This window comes from Vidua chalybeata, chromosome Z, assembly GCF_026979565.1.
Source record: "Vidua chalybeata isolate OUT-0048 chromosome Z, bVidCha1 merged haplotype, whole genome shotgun sequence".
NCBI classification, from domain to species: Eukaryota; Metazoa; Chordata; class Aves; order Passeriformes; family Viduidae; genus Vidua; species Vidua chalybeata.
Genome location: NC_071570.1, coordinates 68,516,220 through 68,534,276, shown reverse-complemented (window position 1 = coordinate 68,534,276; position 18,057 = coordinate 68,516,220). Strand labels below are relative to the sequence as shown.

General features: G+C 53.5%; 1 protein-coding gene across 5 annotated transcripts; it reads right to left on the bottom strand.

The window, feature by feature from the left end:
• Positions 1-275: 275 nt before the first annotated feature.
• On the bottom strand, positions 276-17,805 carry LOC128782385 (centrosome-associated protein CEP250-like). 5 transcript variants are annotated; one of them, XM_053932706.1, is made up of 20 exons: positions 17,408-17,805; positions 16,413-16,460; positions 16,033-16,265; positions 15,428-15,581; positions 13,138-13,479; positions 11,509-11,850; positions 10,661-10,851; positions 9,225-9,352; positions 8,875-9,044; positions 7,976-8,152; positions 7,246-7,380; positions 6,826-6,969; positions 6,077-6,357; positions 4,727-4,886; positions 3,852-4,146; positions 3,272-3,426; positions 1,999-2,340; positions 1,425-1,565; positions 857-1,034; positions 276-556 (listed from the first exon to the last, which is right to left on the bottom strand). In XM_053932706.1, the coding sequence occupies exons 1-19, from the start codon at positions 17,420-17,422 to the stop codon at positions 879-881; spliced, it is 3,609 nt and encodes a 1,202-aa protein (XP_053788681.1). In that variant the 5' UTR covers positions 17,423-17,805; the 3' UTR covers positions 276-556; positions 857-878. The 5 variants fall into 5 exon arrangements, with proteins under 5 accessions (XP_053788681.1, XP_053788682.1, XP_053788683.1 ...); XM_053932707.1 differs by having other exon boundaries at positions 1,425-1,562; XM_053932708.1 differs by lacking the exon at positions 11,509-11,850.
• Positions 17,806-18,057: the final 252 nt, after the last annotated feature.

Genomic DNA, 18,057 nt, shown 5'->3' with positions numbered 1-18,057 from the left:
AAGCTCCACACATTGCAGGTTTCTCCTGCTCTCACCAAAGTGGTTCATGTGACATGTCTCCCTTCTGCAGATTCCTCCCTGCCTCTCAAGGTCACGCCTTGAGGCTGAGAGAAATGTTTGCCGTGGTCATTGGTTTGGGTGAGTAGCATCAATCTTTAAGAATTGGTTTTGCTGGCTTGACTAGAATTGCTACCATGTTGCTTCAAAATAGAATGCACTATACTGGAAGTTATAGGTCTCTGTGCTGGGTAGTAAATAACCCTGATGAAGATCTATTAGTTTAATCATGATCGTAATAAACTCTTTATTTTTCTATAAATATGTCTTTCATCCTATGGAACACAGTTGTGTAAAGACTCAATTTCACCTATACTATCCTTTAAACATAAACTACTGACTAAGTCTAAGACTACATCCAGCTGCACGCTGCCTCCTCTCTGAGATGTTCAGGAAGCAAGGAGGTCCTTTCTGCACCTCGTGTCTCCTTCCTGCTCCCTGCAGAGCTCTCCAGGTGGTCCTGTTGGTCTTGGGCCAGCTGTGACTGCAGCAGGGACACCTGAAAGAGGCACAAGACCCGGCTCAGACAAGCCCACGCTGGCAGGAGCATCTGTCTGTCTGTCCCGGTACTGGCTCTCGGGACAGACAGAGCCTCCAGCTCCAGCCTTCACCAACACTCTGCCCTGGGGCAAGGGGAAGGGAACAGGCTCCCAGACAGAACAGAGCTCAGAAGTCCAGTTCAAGGCTGGCAAAGCCTTCCCACGTACATCCCTCAGCCACCACAGGTCTGTTAGAGAGAGTTCCCATGGGATTTAGGAACCCAACTCTGCTTTCCAAAGCACACATTTGGGCCACTGACCCCTTTCTCCACAGGCTGTGCATCAGCAGGAGGGCTGCTGCTCCCCTGAGCTACTGGAGGAGTCTTCTATTGTAGAAGTCAACCGTTTTCGATGGGCAGACTTGTGGACAGGCAACATAAAGTAGTCTGGGCAGAACACTCTCCTAAAAATTCTGATTCTTCTCCTTTCAGGTTCCACCTGCACATTGGATGGGAGAGAGGGTCACAGAAACCTGTCAGCAAACATGGAGCAAAAGGACCTCCGGACATCATGGCAAGGAGAGCTCTGCTCTGAGACCCTGAATTGCACTAGACAACACTGGGAGCAAAAAGCTCTCGCTGGGGGCTGTGCAAGAGAGGCCAGTGTGTGCGCGGGAACACAGGGCCAGGGAGGGAGGCAGCGGAGTGAAGGTGCCCTTGTGAAAGCCAGGGTCTGCCCCAACAGAGAGAACAAACAAAAGGGTGTGCCCACAGCAGGGACAGGGAGAGGCAAGGAAACAAGCAGAGGTTTCCAAAGCACTGCCAGGGCTAATGTGCCAAGTTCCAGAGAAGCCTGAGGCTCGGCAGAGGCAGCAAAAGCCCAATTCACCTGTTTGCCACTTCTCCTGGGCTCACTGGTTAATTCAAGCCTCTCTTTCTTCTCTTCCTCGGCTGATACAACAGGCTGCTTGGGTTCCAGGCTGCTCCCTGAGCCACGTAACAGCTGTTCCACTTGTGCTCCAATTGCCTGCTGGGTATTCAGAGAGGAGATGATGCCCATATTTCAAACACCACAGCAGCTGTCCCTCAGAAATCTCCATTTTGGGAAGCATCCCAAAGCACCAGCAGTGCACCTGCTCTTCGGCCCACTCAGTACAAAACCCAGCTGGGTTTAGACCATCACACTGCTCATCTGCTCCATTAATTTGCACACCAAATGCAAAGCCCCACGTGGTTCCTCCCCTTACATGGGCACAGGAAAAGCAGCTCCTCATGCCCAGCTTTTGGTCTGGAGCTGATTTGAACTGCAAGCTCCAGAGCTGGATCAGTCATTCTGGGCAAGCCAGGAAACAATCTGGCAGTCAATGGTCTCCGGCTGGAGTCAGGCAGACAGACAAGGCTGCCTGCTGCAGCCCGGGCTGCTTTACCCGAGCAGGCCCGGACTGACAGGGATAGAGACCCACCTCTTCATGGGAAACAGCACTGGAATCTTCCAGGGACCCTGGAGTGGACTGAAGGTCAGTGCCAGTGCCTGCCTGGATACCAGACTTTCCCTTCAGCATGTCCAAGTGTTTCATCAGATGACCCTTGGCAATTTCACTCTTCATCAGTGCAGCAGTCAGTACTTCAGCCTTCTCTCTCCATTTCTTCAAAGAAGCAGCTCCATGCTCCAGCTCTTCCTGCATGCCTTCCTTCTCCACTTCCGATTCTTGACCGTTTTCCTTACGATTTTGCATCTCAGGTGCATGCATTTCATTCCTCCTTTCCAGATCTCTCATGCGCTGCTGGTTCAATTCCCGTTCATGCTGCCAAAACAGGGAGAAAAAATGTCACTCATTCCCTCTCTTGGTTTGCTTTTCAGATCCGATCTGGACTCCTGCTGCAGGGGCAGGCACAGGCTGCCCCTCTCTCTCTGCCCCTCGGGATGCTGCAGACCTTTGCTGGGCTCCCCCCTCAATGCTGCGCTTTCCCAGCTCACTCAGCCTGTCCCAGCTTCCTTTCTGCCCTTCCCCAGCCTCTTGCAGCTCCACTCCAGTGCTCTTCTGGGGAGGAGCTGCCAGAACTGCAGCCAGGATTTCAAGTCCATGCTAAGCAGGATTAAGACAGTGCCACGACGATGTGCTCTCCATCAGGGAGGAAGGGAAGAGCAAACCCGCCCCAGCATTTCCTTCCCTGGGGTTGGGCTGACAGCAGTGGTTTTCCACCTCTCCTGTGCAGAGTTTCCATGGCTCCTCCCCGAGAGCCCCACTGCCCTCTCTTGGAGCAGCAATGGCCAGATCAGTCTGTCATTCCCTGCTGCCACTCAGGACGAGTTCTCCCCTTGCAGGCACACGTCCTGGTGTGGATCAGCACTTTCCTCTCCTCTCTCCCCACTGGCTGCTCTCAGATGGCCAAGGCCAAGCACCTTTCTATTAACAGCAAACTTGCTCCTCTCACCTCCCCTTCCAGATATGTAGAAATATGAACATGGGTTTGGACACAAGGAATTCCCCAAACCATGCAATGTCAACAGAGACAGTGTGGCTTCGGAGAAAAAAGCATCTAGGGCACAGAAGCCCATCATGGAGGAAAATCAGCAGCATTAGCTGAAATTTACATGACTACAACATCCTTTCTTCCTTATTCAGAAGAATGCAATTGGAAAAGTTTAACTGGAAAATTCTGCTCCTTAGAACTCTGAACAGAATGTGCAAACACAGCTAGGAAATGGCCCTTTGTGGCATCTGCCAATCTCACCGGCACATCCATCCTGTCCTTCTCCAGGTTCTCCAATTTCCTCTTCAGAGATGCCACCTCCTGACAAAGAGTCACAGCCTCTTCCCGTCTTTCAGTGGCCTCTTTCTCCAGGGCAGTTTCTCGAGAAATGTGCTTGACTGCTGCCTTCCACAACTCTGCAGCAGGGAAGGGGAAGGGGAAAGGAGAAGGGGAAAAGCAAAGCAAAGGCAAACTGATGTGCATGCTGCAGAGACAACAGCGCTGTCTTCTCTGCCTGCCTGTGTTTGCTAGGCCCTAAGCCCACAAGGGCTCCAAAGCTGACAGGAAGGAAGGAAACTTCCAGGCCGAGAAAAAAGCAGGAATGAAAGGAGCAAGGTTCAGAGGGATAGGAAAGTGTGTTTGCTCTTGGCCTTGTGCAGAGTGAACAAGGCAAGAGAGACAAAGGAGAGGGGATGCCTGTGCAGCCCTGCTCCAGAGAGGCCAATAGCCTGGAGGCTCTGGCAGGGCCTGGAGTTTGGGGGAATCAAGCTGAGGCATCCAGCTAGAGCTCCTTAGCTGCTGAGACAGCAAGGGGCAGTGAGTGGGAGAGGAGAAGCTGTACCTTTCTCACTTTCCTCCAACTCCTGCAGCTCCAGGCTGCGGGCTCTGAGATTGTCCCTCTGAACCTGCGTCTTCCTCAGCTCCAGCTCCACGGCCTTACACTGTATGGCCAAGGCAAGAGCCTTGTCATCAGAGCTCTGGAGCCTCACACGCAGCTCAGACACCTCAGCCTCCAGCACGTCCACAGAGTCCCTCAAAGCACATTCTCCTGCTCCAGACTTGTGCAGTTCCTGCAGCAGCTGCTTCTCTCGAGTTGCCTGGGAAGCCTCCATCTGCAGGTCCTGCAGGGCCCAGATCTGGAAGATGGATGCACAGAGCCTCAGGGACAGGGCTGCTCCTGAGGCCGCAGAGTGGGCCGGAGGGAGAGCAACAAAGAAGAAATTATTTCAGGCAAAAACCATGCCAAAACCAAAAGGAACAACAGAAGCAGGGATTCCAATGGAGACAAATGTAGAGAAAAGAGGGAAAGGGAGGCAATGGGCATCCTTGAGGCTGCAGCTCTGAACAGCAGCTGAGATGGCTGCGCTGGAAGTGCCCTGCCCAGCCTGCCAGAGGCACCTCTGTGTCCCCACATTGCTCAGGGCCCGGCACAGGCACCAGCTCCGTCTGGGACGACACTGCTCACTGAGGGACAGAGAAGCTCCAGAGGAGTCTGCTGCTGCTTCCCCTCCCAGATTTCCTGCTGGGGCCCAGGAGGGAATGGTGGAAAACTTTGGCAGCAGACAGCAGATCCAGCCTCGGCCTCAGGGTGCAGCAGCAGCCCCGGGCAGAACACGGCAGCTGTGGATGCTGCTGGGAGGGGAAAGAGGTTGGGGCCTCCAAGCCAAAGGTGCTGTTGTGTGTCCCTGGAGAAGTGGATGCCACTGCACAGCTTACCTGGGTGTTGAACTCCTGCATTTGTATTCTCTGCTCAGAACAGAACTCCTCTGCCCGCTTAAGAGCAGAAAATAACGGAGACGCGTGATTGTTCAGCGCCAGGTTCTGTTTTTCCACCCTTCTGAGGCACTGGTGCTTTTCCTCCAGAGACAGGATCAGCCTAGAAGGGAAGCAAGCAACTCATTACTATGTGATATCACATTTTATGAACTGGTAGGACTTGCGGCGCCTCAGGGAAAAACTCCTCTGTCTGATGAGGTTTGTCTAAACAACTTGGCTGTTTATTCCTCCTGCAGTCAGAGCCCAGCATGTGCCTACTCTGCTTTTGGCCCTGAAAGAACAGGGAGGTCCTGCCTACACGCCCTACCTTCTTTTTGAGATGGGAATGTGAATACAAACCTAACCAAGTCTTGCAATGAAGACATTAGAGGAGAGGAACAATTTTCTTCTGACTAACCAGGCTCCAAGGGAGGGAGGTTTGGTCAACATGGAAGAGACATTTCCTTCCCCCATCTTCTACGTCCAGGTAGGAGGAGCAGCACCCCACAGCCAGGGGCTGTCTGGCAAGTTCCCTAAGATTTACCAGCACCCACCCTACTTTCAGCTGGAGAAACAAAGGCCCAAGTGGCAACCGAGCCTTGGAGCAAAACCTGATGGAAGACACAGAAGGCTCCAGGCAAGCAGGAGAGCCCTGCCTTTCCTTTGCCTTCTTCTTGGAAGAAGAATCCTGTGGCACTGAAGACCGGCAGGACTTGATCAGCTGGAGGAGCCCCCCATACCTTGGTCCTGTGTCTTGCATTCTTTGCAGAGTCAGTAATGCCTGTGACTGTGCAGGGTGGCAGGGAGGCTGCTTGACCCCCTCCAGGCACCGGGGCACAGTTCATGAGGAACGATGCAACAGAGCCGTTCTTGTTTCTGGGCTACCTCTGAGGGCAATCTGGCCTAAGATCAGCAATCAGGGCCTTAAGATGGTTCTGCCCAGAAAAAGCATCAGAAGCCAGGCTGATCCACATCCCAAAGGCTTCAAGTTACAGGACCCAAGGTGGAGCTGATGGATGCATCCAGCTCCTTACAATGCAGCTCGGGCAGTGTCAACACACCCACCTAACAACACAATACCCCCTAGATGGAAAGAGCTACCCCCAAATCCTTTGTCTGCAGAAAAACTCTTATCTGATGGCTTCAAAGAAAAGAAAATGAAAGACAACATCCAGACAATGAGAAGTGTCTGCACGGAGAGTTCAGAATCTGCGAGTTAGGAAATGCTGCCAGTGAAATGCCTGGCAGTGCAAAGATGGCAAAGAGGGAATCCATTCACCACCATGCAGAGTCCCACAGGCCTTCATTTACCTGTCTTTTTCACTCTCTAGGGCATTCACGGAAGCCTGCAATTCTGAATTTTGCTGTGCCACTTCTTCCCATTGGCTCCATTCCCTCTCCAAGTACTCCAGATGCACTTGCAGCTCCTTTGTCTGATTTTCCACCTCCTTCAGCATCTTCTGGGCATGCTCAATCTCCAGCAGCTGCTGCCTGAACATTTCCTGGGCCTCCCTCACATCTTGCTGGGCTCTCTGGACAGTCGTTTCCTGGGACTCTCGGCAGGCTGCCAGCTGAGATGTCAACTCTCCCACCTCCAGTCCAACAGAACAAAGCAGTCAGAGGCTACAGCCACAGCTTGTCACTGTCAGCCACAGCACCAAGCCGTGAGGAAAGCTAAAGGACAACTTTCCATTTCTCCCTGGCCTGAGAGCTCCAGATTCACACTGGCTATGGACCACTTGTTTCAGTCTCTAAGCGGCCCACCACCAAGGGCACCTGAAAAGCACCTCCCAAACCAAGGCTAGCTAGGAGAGGCCAGCAGGAATCCATGCTGGTGGTTGCTGGCCAACAGCCCAGAGGACTAGCCCAGCTGTCCAGAGCAGCAGCTGAGATCCGGCAGAGCTCTGGGTGTCCTTCAGAGCAGCTGCCGTGGAGCCCCCAGAGCCCGAGACAGCCCCGGGGATGGGGATCACCCCATCAGCTGCTGCTCTGCCACGGAAAAGCAAGAAGGCCACAGACCCCGCGCTGCATGGCTGCAGTGCCATTGCTGTTTCACTCACCTGCTTTTGTAGAGCCTCCCTCTGCTCAAGGAGCAGATTCATTTCCTCTTTGAGGCCTTGTAGCTCTTCCTCGTGCCTCCTCTGCGCTGCCTGCATGTCACTGTGAGCTTCCTGCAGCTCAGCTTGCAGATTTGCCTTGATGGTCTGGCAACAAAATGCAGAGCAACTTCCTGGAACCTGCCCTCAGGCTCAGCTTGTTCCACTTGCTGCCTCAAAATCCCATTCCTTCAGCTGCTTCTTTCGGCTTCTCTACCCAGCTCCGCTTCCACTGCAAGCCTTCCTTCCTGGGGCTGAGCTCTGGAGCTTACCAGGCTCTGTGCTCCCAGGGCCTGAAGCAGCCCTTGCCTCCTCAGTCCCAGGAGCTGCCTTTTGTGCCCTTGTCACTGCCCTGCCCTCTGTTGCTTGCCTACTCACACTTACCTGGCTCTTCTCCTGCTGCTCTTTCACCTCCTGCCTGAGCTGCTGGACCTGCTGGTGGGCTCGGCTGAGCTCTTCCTGAGTTTGGAGCAGTGCCTCTGATAAAGCACTCTTCTCCTTCTGCTCTTCCAGCAGCACCTGCACAGAAGGAAAGAGCAGAGGGCTTCACACTTCTCCTGCAACATCCGTGTGGCAGAGGCAAAGACTGATGGGCTCACGTGCTCTCACAGCACTCGGCTGCTGCTCCCCTGGGCCACTGCCTGCCCCGGGGCAGACACAGCTTCCCAGAAAGTGACTTAAAACACAGCCCAGAAGACATCTCTGGGTTACTGTTCAGAAATACTCCCGGCAAGTCTTTAAAAAGATTTTTCTCTTGTCAGTGTTCCTGCTGCGCCCTCCCCGTTCCCACATAAGAAAAGAGCTACAAACTCACTTTGGCTATGAACACCAAAAGGGGAGCGGAAAGAGAACGGTGAAGGTACCCTGAGGTACGTCTTAGAACAACAGAGCACAAGAGCAGCACAAAAATCTCAGCTGACAGCTGATGTTTCTGCCTGGCTTCCTATGAGAGGGCTCATTCCTGGTCCCAAAGACAGCCCCGTTCAGCTTTCAACCTCCCCTAGTTCAATGTAGAAGACACGGAGGGCGTGCTCCACACATCCCCACCTCCTGCCATCTCCCACAGCTCCAGCCTTGCAAAAAATCACACCAGTTCTCCTCTCACAATCATTACCTCTCGCTTGGCGTTTTCAAATCTCATTAGTTCTTCCTGTTGGGCCAGCAGGGTGGCAACTTTCTGCCTCATCTCAAACTGCACCTTCCTGTGCTCCTGCTCTCTCTCTGCCTTCTCTTTTTCCCATTGCTCCAGCGTCTCCTTCATCTCTGCACGGTGCCTTTTGCGCTCACTTGCCTGAGGAGGGGAGGAAAAATTTGCAAGATGAAGTCCCAGGCAAGCTCCTTGCTGAAAAAGGTGAAGCTTCATCCCTCCCACAGCCCCCAACAGGAAAAGGCAACAGCACTCCAGAAACGGTATCCTGTCATGGAATTCAAAAGGAAGCTCAGCAGGTGCAAGAATCACAGACTCGTGGAATCTCTTCTCTTGGCAAAGGCCTTCCCAAGCGTTGAGTCCAAGCACTCAGAAAAGGAGGCGTCACCTTCCGCTCTCTGATGCCCCAGTCACAAGGACTGAAGGACCAGGGACAAGGGGCCTGTTCCATTTGCTTCCAGCCCAAAGCTAATCCCTCTGTCCACCATGGAAGCACAGCAAGAAAGGAGCCGAGTTCCCACGCCTGCAGCCAGCAGCACTGTTGGCATCTGCTCCACGCTGGCATCTGCTCCACGTGGCAGGTGGGACTCGGGGATGCTCCTGCCCTGGGCTGCCACGTTTTGGGTGGGCACTGCCCAACCCGCTCCGCAACTCCTCGTACACCCTCAGTGGAGCCGTGGCTGCATTTACTGTCCCAGCACCATCGTGGGGGCCTTCGGGCACCTCCAAGTCCGAGCTGCTGGCTCTGCTGCCTGGCCCAGCAGCAGGAGGCCTCTGGCAGAGGATTGCTGCCCTTTCACACCCTCAGGCTCTGCTTGTGCTAAACCGACCCACAGGGCTGGCTTGGACAATTCAGAAGTCCCTACCAGGTCTTGCAGGAGCTTCTTTATTCCCAGTTGCTGAGCAGTTCCCTGAAGCCTGAGGCTTTTGTGGTGCTGCTGCTCTGCCTGCAGGAGCTGTTGAGCTGTGTCTTCCCGTTCCTGCCTCCTGAGAGCTCTCTCTGCTTCCAGCTCACGTTGCAGGCACTTCACTTGTCCTGCAAACACGACCAACAGCAAGAGTCAGAGTCTTTACTGACTTTACTGACCTCAGGCCCTTTCAGTGCCAGAAGCCCCACCACTCCTCAGAAGCCCTGTGGACATAGAGGCAGCTTTACAGGGTGCTTAGCTTCTCTAGGCAGGGGCAGCACCACAAACAAAGCACATGAGGTTCTCACCTTCTATCACCTCCTTGGCCTGTGTGACTGTGAGCACTTGAGCCTCCAGAAGGTTCCTGGTCCCCTCCAGCTGAAATATCTGCTGCTGAGCAGCAAACAGCCTGGATTCCAGGCTCTCCTTTGCTGACCTACAAGTTGCACATACGGAGAGACATGAGTTGCTTGCTCCAGACACCCACAGCCGCTTGGTTATTCCAGGACAACGTGGCTCAAGATCCCCACACCTGAGTATGGGAAATGGGGAAACTTGCCCAGAGAAGGCACATTTGTGCCATTTCAATAGCAGAGCAGGGCCCTCGGAGGGACTGCCCAGGCCTTCCTTATGGCCTGGCATAGCACAGACAGCCCAGCCCAACTTGGCCTCAACAGCCAAACCTTCAGCTGCTGATCCTGACCTACGACACTGGGTAGCTGTGTCCAAACAGGCTGGAGCGACGAGCAAAAGCCCAGCCCCTGCTCACAGCCCTTCTCTCATCAGCACTTCCAAGCTGCTCTGCAGGGGGACACAACAAGCTCTTGTCCTGGCTGACTGCTGGCTTTTTAATGCTCTTGATAATGGACATAAAGGTACATCATCCTCCAGGCACCCTGTATTTACGAGACTTCAGAACTACTTTGCATGACACAGTAAAATCTCATGGTCACGGCAGCACTTGTAAAAATTCAGAACACCCTTTGGTCTGAACAACAACTACCTGAATGCAGAGACTGCCGTTTAAACTCTTGCATGGCCATGGAGTAGACTTGCCACCTTTCTTTTAGTGTTGCTGGCCAAGCAGGTAGTAGCCCAAGGGACTTGTCCTTCTTTACAGAGTGAGAGGGACCATCCAAAGGGACATTGGCAGGTTTGGCAGCTGGGTGCCCATCAACAATCAGCAAGAATCCCCAGAGGCTGTTGCAAATTCCAAGGAGCATTCCCTGATGCTCTCTAACCTGCTCTAGGTCCTGTCCCACACTTCTCAAGAGTGTGCTTGGAAGCAGAAAGCCCTCAAGATTTTCAGCAGGAGCCTTTGGCTTCCCCCTGAATGGCAGCGTGCTACTCCCAACGTGCCAAGGGAAGAGCCTGGAATGCTGAAGACGAAGCTTCAGTTCTGAAGATCAGGATCATGTCAAGCTACTTGGTAAGGAATGAGGGATGTTCAATGCCCAGAACAAGGAACCAAACCCAAGAGAAACTTAAGGTTTCACTCAGCATCTGCATGGTTTAACTACTACTCAGTTCAGGGCTGGTGGATGGCTTTGGACTTCCCACAGGAGTGTGCTCGGCGGCACAAACAGGAGCCCAAGGCTCACAAGAGCTTTGCTGGCTTTTGATGTCAGAAAAATAACCTTCACATTGTGGCGCTTTTTTTTTTTTTTTTTTTCCCTTGAGATTCTTCCATATTCTGTCCATGGAAGGTACAAATATCAGAAAAGGCTCTACTCCCTGCCTTTACCTGGTCTCTGCCAGCTGCCTGGAAAGGTCTTGTCGGAGCCACTCCGTGGCTGCCAGTCGGCCCTCAAGGTCAGCCTTCTGGCCCAGCAGCTCCTCCTCTCGGCGCACCCGGGCCAGTGCGTGCCCTTGGCCAGAGGGTTCTGGGCTCAGCTGCTCCAGAGACCAGCTCGATGAATCTTGCTCCTGGGAAACCTGGAAGTGGGACAAGGTACAGCTCGAGCCCTTCCTCGGGAGCCCTGTGCAGAGCCAGCCAGTGGCACCGCGCAGGCAGCCAGAGGACAAGGAGCACCTGTGCTCTGGCCTCAAAGTTTCACAGCATCTGCCCTATGCAGCTCTGATAGCCTGGGATGCCAAAAGCCTCTGGCACTGTCACCTTGCAAGTGCTGTGTCAGGCCCTGCTGGCTTGCCTGGGACCAGTCAGCTCCTTCCCAACAAACATCCCTACTCCAAACTCCGTGTTGTCACCCAAAAACACTGCGTCTTCTACAACTGCCAATACCATTTTCTCTAAGCACCAGGAGTGCAGCTGATTTTCAGCCATTGCTCCAGTTTAGTCCATCACTCAGTTTAGTCCATCACTCTGCTCACCTGCTCCATTACTTCCCACACCAAATGCAAAGCCCCACGTGTTGCATGGGCACGGGAAAAGCAGCTCCTCATGCCCAGCTTTTGGCCTGGAGCTGATTTGAACAGCAAGCTCCAGAGCTGGATCAGTCATTCTGGGCAAGCCAGGAAACAATCTGGCAGTCAATGGTCTTCGGCTGGAGCCAGGCAGACAGACAAGGCTGCCTGCTGCAGCCCAGGCTGCTTTACCCGAGCAGGCCTGGACTGACAGGGATAGAGACCCACCTCTTCATGGGAAACAGCACTGGAATCATTCAGGGACCCTGGAGTGGACTGAAGGTCAGTGCCAGTGCCTGCCTGGATACCAGATTTTCCCTTCAGCATGTCCAAGTGTTTCATCAGATGACCCTTGGCAATTTCACTCTTCATCAGTGCAGCAGTCAGTACTTCAGCCTTCTCTCTCCATTTCTTCAAAGAAGCAGCCCCATGCTCCAACTCTTCCTGTACACCTTCCTTCTCCACTTCCGATTCTCGAGCGTTTTCCTTTCGATTTCGCATCTCAGGTGCATGCATTTCATTGGTCCTTTCCAGATCTCTCATGCGCTGCTGGTTCAATTCCCGTTCATGCTGCCAAAACAGGGAGAAAAAATGTCACTCATTCCCTCTCTTGGTTTGCTTTTCAGATCCGATCTGGACTCCTGCTGCAGGGGCAGGCACAGGCTGCCCCTCTCTCTCTGCCCCTCGGGATGCTGCAGACCTTTGCTGGGCTCCCCCCTCAATGCTGCGCTTTCCCAGCTCACTCAGCCTGTCCCAGCTTCCTTTCTGCCCTTCCCCAGCCTCTTGCAGCTCCACTCCAGTGCTCTTCTGGGGAGGAGCTGCCAGAACTGCAGCCAGGATTTCAAGTCCATGCTAAGCAGGATTAAGGCAGTGCCACGACGATGTGCTCTCCATCAGGGAGGAAGGGAAGAGCAAACCCGCCCCCAGCATTTCCTTCCCTGGGGTTGGGCTGACAGCAGTGGTTTTCCACCTCTCCTGTGCAGAGTTTCCATGGCTCCATCCCCGAGAGCCCCACTGCCCTCTCTTGGAGCAGCAATGGCCAGATCAGTCTGTCATTCCCTGCTGCCACTCAAGACGAGTTCTCCCCTTGCAGGCACACGTCCTGGTGTGGATCAGCACTTGGCTTTCCTCTCCTCTCTCCCCACTGGCTGCTCTCAGATGGCCAAGGCCAAGCACCTTTCTATTAACAGCAAACTTGCTCCTCTCACCTCCCCTTCCAGATATTTAGAAATATGAATATGTTTTTGGACACAAGGAATTCCAAAACCATGCAATGTCAACGGAGACAGTGTGGCTTCGGAGAAAAAAGCATCTACTTTCACAGCATCTGCCCTATGCAGCTCTGATAGTCTGGGCTGCCAAAAGCCTCTGGCACTGTTACCTTGCAAGTGCTGTGTCAGGCTCTGCTGGCTTGCCTGGGACCAGTCAGCTCCTTCCCAACAAACATCCCTACTCCAAACTCCGTGTTGTCACCCAAAAGCACTGCGTCTTCTACAACTGCCAATACCATTTTCTCTAAGCACCAGGAGTGCAGCTGATTTTCAGCCATTGCTCCAGTTTAGTCCATCACTCAGTTTAGTCCATCACTCTGCTCTCCTGCTCCATTACTTCCCACACCAAATGCAAAGCCCCACGTGTTGCATGGGCACGGGAAAAGCAGCTCCTCATGCCCAGCTTTTGGCCTGGAGCTGATTTGAACAGCAAGCTCCAGAGCTGGATCAGTCATTCTGGGCAAGCCAGGAAACAATCTGGCAGTCAATAGTCTCTGGCTGGAGCCAGGCAGACAGACAAGGCTGCCTGGTGTAGCCCAGGCTGCTTTACCGGAGGAGGCCTGGACTGACAGGGATAGAGACCCACCTCTTCATGGGAAACAGCACTGGAATCTTCCAGGGACCCTGGAGTGGACTGAAGGTCAGTGCCAGTGCCTGCCTGGATACCAGACTTTCCCTTCAGCATGTCCAAGTGTTTCATCAGATGACCCTTGGCAATTTCACTCTTCATCAGTGCAGCAGTCAGTACTTCAGCCTTCTCTCTCCATTTCTTCAAAGATGCAGCCACATTCTCCAACTCTTGCTGCACGCCTTCCTTCTCCACTTCCAATTCTCGAGCGTTTTCCTTACGATCTCGCATCTCAGGTGCATGCATTTCATTGGTCCTTTCCAGATCTCTCATGCGCTGCTGGTTCAATTCCCGTTCATGCTGCCAAAACAGGGAGAAAAAATGTCACTCATTCCCTCTCTTGGTTTGCTTTTCAGATCCGATCTGGACTCCTGCTGCAGGGGCAGGCACAGGCTGCCCCTCTCTCTCTGCCCCTCGGGATGCTGCAGACCTTTGCTGGGCTCCCCCCTCAATGCTGCGCTTTCCCAGCTCACTCAGCCTGTCCCAGCTTCCTTTCTGCCCTTCCCCAGCCTCTTGCAGCTCCACTCCAGTGCTCTTCTGGGGAGGAGCTGCCAGAACTGCAGCCAGGATTTCAAGTCCATGCTAAGCAGGATTAAGGCAGTGCCACGACGATGTGCTCTCCATCAGGGAGGAAGGGAAGAGCAAACCCGCCCCCAGCATTTCCTTCCCTGGGGTTGGGCTGACAGCAGTGGTTTTCCACCTCTCCTGTGCAGAGTTTCCATGGCTCCATCCCCGAGAGCCCCACTGCCCTCTCTTGGAGCAGCAATGGCCAGATCAGTCTGTCATTCCCTGCTGCCACTCAGGACGAGTTCTCCCCTTGCAGGCACACGTCCTGGTGTGGATCAGCACTTGGCTTTCCTCTCCTCTCTCCCCACTGGCTGCTCTCAGATGGCCAAGGCCAAGCACCTTTCTATTAACAGCAAACTTGCTCCTCTCACCTCCCCTTCCAGATATTTAGAAATATGAATATGTTTTTGGACACAAGGAATTCCCCAAACCATGCAATGTCAATAGAGACTGTGTGACTATGGAGAAAAAAAGCATCTACTTTCACAGCATCTGCCCTATGCAGCTCTGATAGCCTGGGCTGCCAAAAGCCTCTGGCACTGTTACCTTGCAAGTGCTGTGTCAGGCCCTGCTGGCTTGCCTGGGACCAGTCAGCTCCTTCCCAACCAACATCCCTATTCCAAACTCCATGTTGTCACCCAAAAACACTGCATCTTCTACAACTGCCACTTGGAAAACAAAATTTCTCTCTGGATCTATTTCATTGCTGGACATTTTCAGGCAGGTTGGGGAAAACAATTTTGATTGCTGAATCAAGGGGAAATATACAGGATTTCCCCCTTCAAGAACAAGACTCCCATCAAAGTGTCACCTCCTCACATATTCAAAGCAACTCTGCAAGGAGAGGATGCCTCACAGCGAAATGGCTCTTGTGCTGAGCAGACATTTCATGACTGATGGGCATCTGGCTGATGTGGCCGAAACAAAACCTCTGCTGTGCATTTCCCAAACCTACTACATTCCTCAGAACTGAGATTGTCTGACGGAGACCATCAGAAGCAAAGCCTTCTCCTGCAGCTATCCTGTAACACCCAATCCAAACCTCCTCTGGCACAGCCTGGGGCTGTTTCCTCTTGTCCTGCCCCTTGTTCTCTGGGAGCAGAGCCTGACCCTCACCTGGCTGCAGCTTCCTGCCACAGAGAGCTGTAGAGAGCAAGAAGGTGCCTCCTGAGCCTCCTTTTCTCCAGCCTGAGCGCCCCCCCCCAGCTCCCTCAGCTGCTCCTGGCTACACCTGTGCTCCAGACCCTTCCCCAACTCCGTTCCCCATTTTAGAGGCTCTGTGGCTGCCCAAAGCAACACATTTTGCAGAAGTATGCAACGCTTTGCTGATGAACACGCATATCCCTGGCTAGTAAAGGCATGTGCCATCTCGAGCCAGGTGTGCACAGCAGTGTGCCTGTCTTCTACTGCCAGCAACAGCATCTGGGCTGATCTGGCTGCCTCAACTCCCACTCCCACAGGTGCTGCCTAGGAATAAGGTGTTCAGAGCCATGCTAACATCATGCCTCTCTTGCTTCAGCAGATCCCTCTGAAGCTGCAATTCCTCCAATGACTGCCTCTTGACTTCCAGCTCGCTCTACAACGATGGGCCTTCTCCCTCGAGTGCAGCCAAGTCCTCCACTGTACAAGAAGGGGCAAGACGAGTTTTCAAGGGAAAACCAGTCTCATTTCCAAAACCAACCTCCATCCTGTCCTGCTGTTCTGCCTGTTCTGCCTGGGCTGATGTTTTCTTCCGCTGCTTGGTGTTCTTCAGACGCAGACACAAGGCTCCTGGCTCGGGGATTCCAGGGCACTGCAGCTGCATTTCCCTGGACTTCTCAAGGTTTGCACAGTCACTGCAGAGACAAGGCTCAGTCAGAAGAATCAAGAGGCCTGAAGAGTCAGCAATGCCATTTTCAGCACTCCAGGATGGAGCTGGGGACAGTGGGCTAAGGAAGACCTTGCTCTTTCCCTCCCAAGAAAATCCTCCAAAGGCAAAGGGAAAGGCAGGGGTTTGCCTTCCTTCAGTGAGAAGCAGTGGCTGAGCAGGGTTACGCAAAGAACAGAATTCAGGGAAGCAGCACGGTGAGAAGAAGGAGTCTTCTATTCCAACATGGCTCTGCATCTCCCAGACAGCCTTGGCAGTCACAGTAGAGCATGAAAAAAATAGACAGGACGATGCTCGAGAGACACACTGAGGCCTACACATGGTAGGCAGGTGACTTCTTCACTCAGGACACCTCTGAACTCCCAGGCCTGGAAGCAGGTCTTTTCTGGAATGCAGCAGGAGGAGGAGGAAATGCTCACCTCCTGATTTCTTCTAGCAGAGGGTCTATCAGCTGGAAGCGGCTTCTGATCCTCTGGCCTCTCCCTTCCATTTGATCAAAATATTGATGAATGTGCCCACAATTCTCTGTAGCTTCCCGAACCAATTCAAAGGGATGCTGCTCATCAGTGGATGTCAGAGTTGAGAGGCTATTCCCAGGATTGTCGGTGCAGATGATGCAATTGGCCATGCTGTCACTGTCGTCTACCAGTGCCTGAAAGCCCACATCCAGCTGTTAGTCAGGTATTCTGTTCCTATTGCAAAGCAGCACTGAGATGCCTCTTCTGATCCCACAGGAACCAGTGTCCACTCATGGAGAACCAGTTTCAAAATGCCAGCCAGCTCAGCACACTTTACTCACCTCAGGGGCTCTGGAGGAATGTCCCTGCTGAGAAAGCCCTCGAGCTCCCTGCAAGAGCACAGGGAAGAGCACACTCAGACTGCATGGCTGCCCCTGAGGCAGTCACCTCTGAGTGCTTCCCAGCCTGTCCCAGAGCACAGCAATTCCAGCTGAGCTCTTCCTCCCCTCCTTGGGAATATTTTCAGCCCAGTAGTTTGACAGCAGCGCAAATGAACATGCTGGAAGGTGTCTCATCACTTCTAAGAACACCAGAAGGCGAGTTGCCCAGAGCCCCATTCAGTCTGGCCTTGAACAGTGCCAGGGATCCAGGGGCAGCCACTGCTTCTCTGGGCAACCTCAAGCCTGGGTGCCAGGGCCTCAGCACCCTCAGAGGGCAGAATTCCCTCCCAATATCCCATCCATCCTTGCCCTGTCTTGGTGGGAAGCCACTGTCCTTTGTCCTGTCCCTGCAGGCCCCTGGCTAAAGTCCATCTCCAGCTCTCTTACAGCCCTTTCATGCATTGGAAGGGACTCTAAGGTCACCCTGGAACCTTCTCCAGGCTAGACAACCCCAACTCTTGCATCCTTTTCCCTTGCCACAGGTGCTCCAGCCCTTGGAGCATCTTTCTATCATCCTTGTGACCTCCTCTGGACCCCTGGCGATCATTTCAGAGATGTCTGGGAGAAACCCATTCTTGACTCTGGGTTAGCGCTGAGCTGTGCTGTAATTTGGGTGAGGGGAAGGCAATGAAAAGCTGCTCCCTTGTTTGTACCCACGACCTCCAGTGAGACAAGGACGGAGGAGGAGATGTGGCTGTGCTCTGGGATGGCCAGGAGCCACCCATTCCCTCCCACACCTGTCCCCATGGCAAGCACCAAAGCTGCTGCCAGCTCTGGAACAGCCAACTGTAAATCCCTTGCTATTTCCAAAGGGAAATGTTTCCCGAGGCCCACCCCAGGCCCTCCCAGGTCCCTGCTGGGCTTGGCACAAGGAGAGCAGCAGCTTTCTCACTCACCCGCCGGGTCTCCATCCGTCCCTCGGCACAAGTGGAGAGTAAACAGCAGTGAACAAAGGCCCTTGGCCTTTGCAGGGTCTAAACCCCAGTGCACAAAGGCTCTTGGCCTTAGCAGGGTCTAAACCCCAGTGCACAAAGGCTCTTGGCCTTTGAAGGGTCTAAACCCCAGTGCACAAAGGCTCTTGGCCTTTGCAGGGTCTAAACCCCAGTGCACAAAGGCCCTTGGCCTTTGCGGGGTCTAAACCCCAGTGCACAAAGGCTCTTGGCCTTTGCAGGGTCTAAACCCAAATATCTAAAGGTTCTTGGCCTTTGCAGGGTCAATAGCACACAATCAAAGTGCCCTTGGCCTTTGCAAGGTCCAAGCCCCAAAGTTCATGAGCTGTTGACAGCTCCAGGGTCCAAACCCCAGTAGCCACGAGCTGTTGATTGTTGCCAGGATCCAGCCCCCAACATTCCATGGCCTTTGTGATGGTTGCCAGGGTCCAAGCCCCAACATTCCATGGCCTTTGTGATGGTTGCCAGGGTCCGAGCCCCAACATTCCATGGCCTTTGTGAGGGTTGTCAGGGTCCAAGCCCCAACATTCCATGGCCTTTGTGATGGTTTCCAGGGTCCATAGCCCAGCATTCCAGGGGCTGTTGGAGAGGTCCTC